The sequence below is a fragment of the Orcinus orca genome, chromosome 2, assembly GCF_937001465.1.
Source record: "Orcinus orca chromosome 2, mOrcOrc1.1, whole genome shotgun sequence".
Taxonomy (NCBI): domain Eukaryota; kingdom Metazoa; phylum Chordata; class Mammalia; order Artiodactyla; family Delphinidae; genus Orcinus; species Orcinus orca.
In genome coordinates this window covers 108,390,958-108,396,957 of record NC_064560.1, presented here as the reverse complement: position 1 = coordinate 108,396,957, position 6,000 = coordinate 108,390,958, and the positions used below count along the sequence as shown (strand labels likewise).

Sequence of the window (6,000 nt, the reverse complement as noted above, 5' to 3'; positions counted from 1 at the left end):
TTGAGAAGGGCTGCTCAAGGTGTTTGTTCATTTAAAATCAATATCTCATTCCCTTCATGAATATACAAACAGAAACATCCTCAACCCATACGAAAATATCCCCATGCATTTTTGTTTACCACACAAATATTGAAATAAAGGAAAGTGTGGACTGTTTTCTAAAAAAAATAAAATAAAGAAGGTGTTTGTTCACACATAAGTGGAAATAATTAGCCATCAATGTGGCAACCTGATGACCTTTAACTATGAATCCATCATTATGTACTGGAAACACATTAAGTGTGGATTTCTGAAAACTTTATTATTTTATTCTGTCAGTTCTCTTAATCTTCTGCCCATAACACCATTGAGAATAAGTAGAATGCAAAGCTTTCCCAGCCCACCTCAAAACGGGCTAAAAAGAAAAAGCAAATGCTTTTTTTAGTTATAAGTTCTTGTTGAAGTTCTGATTTCATAGTACAGTGAATCAGGTGTAGATGATTAAGGAATTACACAAGTCCAACATACAGACTCTGAAAAACGTGGACTTCCCCCCAAGACATTTCAATGTCTACCTGATACTATCATACACTTATTCCTCTTAAGTATCAATTATTTTCTCCCATCTATGGCAAATGTTATTATAGATCAAAATTCTTTCGTGCACCAGGTAAAGTTTCTAGCAGAACAAAAGACTAGAAATCAAAGAAGGCATTAAATTCACTTTCAGAAGCTAGTTTCCAACACTTTCTCAAGGATCTTCAGGGCCAATCTGGTCTTGGAAGCAAAACTATACAGTGGGGTGAACACGCTGCCCCTGCTCTACTCTGACACTGCACACGTTAGGGTACCCTCCCTAACATAACAAATCCATAAGTGCACTAACGTACTAAAAAACAGACACAGAAAAGCAGCTTCACTCAACTGAAAATATGACTTGGCATTTGTAAAACCCAGTTTTAGATACTTTTAAGACACTGTGAAGAATTTATAATATTTTCATACGTGGAATATGGCCGTAATACACAGAACAAACCTTTTAATGTGTGAACAAAATGTGGTCAAAATATAAGTCTACACTGAACATATGTGGAAAAGATATTTAATTGTAAAATAGAAAAGTAGGGCAGAGTACAGTTTTAAGGGTAATTGCTTCTTTATACAGTATAGGTAATCTAGAAGGGTCTTAGGGTTAAACATTTTCATAAAGCAATAAAACATTTAAAAATGAAACAAGAAAAAGAACTTGAAGTTATGTTTACAAAAAAGAAGGAACACTATGTCAGAGTTTAATGTCCATACATTGTGGAATTGAACAATATTGTGATGAGAGCCAGTCACAGCACAGACATACAGCTTTCACAGGGAAAGTAAAAGTTATGTCAGACATATCTATAGCATCACCGTAGTACAAAAAGTTCCTGTTCTACCATACAAAAGCAATTTTTTTTCGTAAGAATAATTTCCTGGGGAGGAAATGAGTCCATGAAATATTTCAGAAACCCATATGCTTTGAGTTTTCTGAAAAGATTATATTAAAATCCAGTGCCTTAAAGTGCTTTCATGTGGAAATCATGATGGAAGGCACAGAATTGTTTCACATCCCCACTATGAAATTTTCAAAAAAGCATAGATGTTGCAGTTTGCAAATTCAAGGTATCTTGTAAGCTGCTCCTTCCAAGAACATTGTCATTCCAATAAAACCAGCTGCTAGCTTACTTAGTTTCAATGACCTATAGAATAAAAGGGTTTCTTTCTTTCCTAGTAAGTTTCATCATCTTTGTGGGAAAAATACCTATGCAAGTGATGCATTTTGAAATTATAAAACATGCAGAATATGTACAAACAGAAAGTTTTAAAAATATCTGCTTCATATACATGTAAATCTACGTGGGTATAGCTGAAATTGAACAAATATAAAAATTTGCTTTCTAAAAAATGTTTTCAGAGAATCTGAGACAACTTAAAGCTGTACAAGATTTCCTGGGAGAAATCTTCTCTTCATATAGAAGTTTATACCTACAGGAGTAATTCCAGCATCAGTCCACCACATAATTATTACACAACATTTGGTCTAATCAACAACGATCACCCTTAAAACTGTTCTGTTTCTGAGAAATTAAGGTTTGTACTAAAATCAAAAAGAATTCACAAAAAACAGTGGCTTATTGTGTTTTGGGATCTCTTCAACAATCTTTATCAACGCATTTGGAACTGTAAAAAAAAAAAAACTATTTACAGAATTCAGTTTTAAATACATTTCACAACTTCTAAAGTAAAGTTTTATGTTACAAGAATCCAGAGCTCATGGCTTAAGTCCAATTATCAAGCTGCAGTCTCTTTTATTATCCTGTCTTCCCATGACTGCACCTTACTGTGTACAGTTCAAGACTGTATTCTTTCTTGACCAAAAGTAAACTCAAACTATATGTTCATTTCAATTAAACAGCTTCTTTATTAGTCTGAAGACGAGTCATAGCTTCTAATTTCTGTCTGTAGGCCTCTGCTTCCTGTTCTTTCTTTAGAAGTTGCTGTCGATATTTTTGTGCTTCTCGATTAGCTTCATCCAGCTGTTTCTGAAGAGCTTCTCTCTCCTAATTTAAAAAAAAAGTTTTTTTTCAATTGTTGCACAAATACAATAACACATACAAGCATGCATCTTTCAAATAAAAAAATTTGTAGTTGCTAGAAGTAGCCATGTATTGGTATTTCTGAGACATCTTGCCTTTTTCACCAATTCCCTTATAATTAAAGCCCTAGTTTCGAGCTCCACACTACGAGATACAGATTAGTTTCTGACCTCAAGGAAATTATTTTCTAATTAGAAATAAGACTAACATAATGAACCCAAATTGGGTACCTGTATTTTTATACATACTACAAAAACTAGTGAAGAACTTTAACAGGGAAATATACCACCATACCTCTTCACATCTTTATCTGTGATGTTAAAAAGCTACTAATTATAAAAAACTTAATATTTAATGAGCACCCATTATATATATAAACAAGGTAATTTCCAATAACAAGTCTCTAAGACAGACATTATGCCCATTTTACAGATGAGGAAAATGATGCTCAGAGACAATGTAGCTTTCTCATGGTAACACAATAAGGAGTCAGGGTTATGAGGTTCTAATATTACTGCCTTTAAAACTACCTTTCCTGGGACTTCCGTGGTGGCACAGTGGTTAAGAATCCGCCTGCCAATGCAGAGGACACGGGTTCGAGCCCTGGTCCAGGAAGATCCCACATGCCGCGGAGCAACTAAGCCCGTGCACCACAACTACCGAGACTGCGTTCTAGAGCCCACGACCCACAACTACTGAGCCCTTGTGCCACAACTACTGAAGCCCACGTGCCTAGAGCCTGCGCTCCACAACAAGAGAAGCCACCGCAATGGGACGCCCGCACACCGCAACAAGTAGCCTCCACTCGCCGCAACTAGAGAAAGCAGCCAACGCAGCCATAAATAAATAAATAAATTTTTATAAAAAAGTAAATAAATAAAACTATCTTTCCCTATGACAGCAAGCAAGATTCCTCATCTTTAAATGAACAGTGCTGGTCTAGATTAGTGTTTCCTAAATTATACCATTTTACAAACCAATAAAATACTAATTTCTTTACTGTGATTCATTATATTATATGCTGTAAAATATATGTATCAAATTCCTGAACAAATTGAGAGGAAAAACACAAATCTGGTCCAATGTAAGTGGTATTCTTTCTCCTCTCCTCACTCTGTCCCTATACAGTTGCCTAAGGGAAAACACTTCAAAGATTCCTTTCCCATACCTCTAGTAAGCACATGGACAAAAACTCAACTTGCCCAGGTCCAAGCTCAACCTCATTACAGAAGCCCAGGCCTTCTGCTTGGGGTGGGGGCTGAGGGTAGGACTACTAATGGCAAAGAGAGGCCAGGTTCACACTGGACAAGACACTTAAAAGAGAGAACTGAAGGTAAAGGCGAGGAGTAAGAAGCTTGCTGGGAAAGAGGGCACTGTGGTCTCTTCCACTGCCTCCTAGACCCTTGTCCATTGTGAACACCGAAAGATTCCCTACCCTCCACTATTCACATGGTCCACAAGGAGGAACATGTAAAATACTCCTGCCTTCCTGTGATCCCACTGCCTTCTCCACACTGAGAATGAAGCTAGATCTAACATTTATTTTTCCCATGAGTCCACCAAATGTAAGAGTGATTGATTATATAAGTAGTCTCCAAATCTTCCAATTACACAAAATGTACAAGTAGAAGAAATGCCTACGCCCTACCCTGCTATCCTTTTCTCCTTACTTCAGGCAAGATGCCAGCCTCACGTAAGCAAATGACACCAGTCCCTGGCAGTGAACTATGCAGGAATTTGGGCACCAGTGGAAGGGTGGGAGCTAGACCCCTACCTCTGGCAGGAGTACAGCCTGTGAGTACAGCCATGCATAAGTGTTTTATACTTTTACATGTACTAAGAAATAAGATCCTTTGGCAGCCAAAGTTTTGAATATGGATAAAAACTTGCCCTGATTTGGTTGGAAATATTAGAAAAGATTAACTCTAAGGCATCTTCTAGTATTACCTATTTATTCACACTTAGAAACAGCAAGAGATTCACAATTATTTCAGGAGATGAAAGCAGTAAGGAAGATACCTTACACTTCAACTCCAAGCCCAAGCAATATATTATGATTACATTAGGCAACAGAATAATAGAACAAAGAAAGACTTCGAGTTTGCTTTTTAAATTCCAAACAAGATTCTTGAATTCTGCTTCAGCTATTAACAATTATCTTTTAATAGTTTATATGTAATTTTCTAATATTCAAATTTATTTTACTTTAGCTATTATAAAGCAAAAAAAAATCATTAAAGTGATTTATCTTCTACCATACCACAATATAAATTTTAGAAGATAATAATAATACAACTAACAGTTACTGAGCATTTACTATATGCTCACCACTGTACTAGTCCTTCACATGCATTCTCATTTAAACCTTACAACACTCTGATAATGTAGGTGCTATTATTTTCCCCTTTTTACTGATGGGGAAGCCAAGCCTTGAAAGGCTAAATAACTTGACCAATCACACTCAGAAAATTATCATTCAAACCTAAATCTGCTTCCAGACTCATATTCTTAACCATTAAATGTTTTTTTTAAAAAAGAGATAAACTAGGCAGGGTGTATGAGCTCTCTCCTTGTCTATTGAGCTGTCCATTTTCTAACTGCCATGGGTCAAATATGATCCTGTTTTTATAGTTTTACTGAAATACAGCCATACCCACTCATTTCCAAATTGCCCGTGGCTGCTTTCCTACCACAACTGCAGAACTGAGCGGCAAAACACACATTGTAGGATGTGTATAGTGTTTAGCAGCATCCCCAGCCTCTATCCACTAAATGTCAGTGGCATGTCCCTCATTGTGACAACCCGAAATGTATCCAGACATTGCCAAATGTCCCCTGGGGTCAAAACTGCTCCAGGTGAGAAGCACTGCTTTAGAGAAACTTTTTGGGTTAATGGCTAAGCAATCACTTAGAAAGGAATATAAAAGTATACCCCCAAGATAACTCTATTGGTCACCTCAGAAAATAAAATCAAAAGAACTCTTATGTACTATAAGGAAATGATTACCTGGTTTTAGAAAACATTGGAGGTCTCTCTTCATTCTGTATCCCCTGCCCACCTCTACCATCTCTTCTCACTGCATGCTTCAAAGTCTCTCTGTAATAGCTCTAACATCCTGCAACTTTGGCTTGAACATTTCCAGTGATGGAGAATAAGACTTCCATTACCAGAAAGCTCTAATTACTAAAATTAAGCTAAAACTAACTCGTGAAGTTCTTTATATCAAGCTAAAATTCCATCTCCCTGAAGTTCTAATCTCCTTGGTTCTAGTTAATTTATATACCTCAATTCATACTTTCTTGTTATTTGCGATTATTCTCCTTGGTCTCTGAAAGACTGTAAGAGTGGAATTAGGTTGATCTTTGATGAAAACAGAAATTCTCACTGGTT

At 36.5% G+C, this 6,000-nt stretch overlaps 1 protein-coding gene across 9 annotated transcripts in view; it reads right to left on the bottom strand.

The window, feature by feature from the left end:
• Positions 1 to 1,065: 1,065 nt before the first annotated feature.
• GABPB1 (GA binding protein transcription factor subunit beta 1) overlaps positions 1,066 to 6,000 on the bottom strand; it is a 79,630-nt gene continuing 74,695 nt past the window's right edge. For all 9 annotated transcript variants that reach the window (XM_004281282.4, XM_004281283.4, XM_049706078.1 and 6 more), the window contains one exon: positions 1,066 to 2,573. In XM_004281282.4, coding sequence (XP_004281330.1) covers positions 2,421 to 2,573 — 153 coding nt within the window. In that variant the 3' untranslated portion in view covers positions 1,066 to 2,420. The remainder of the gene's footprint in view (positions 2,574 to 6,000) is intronic.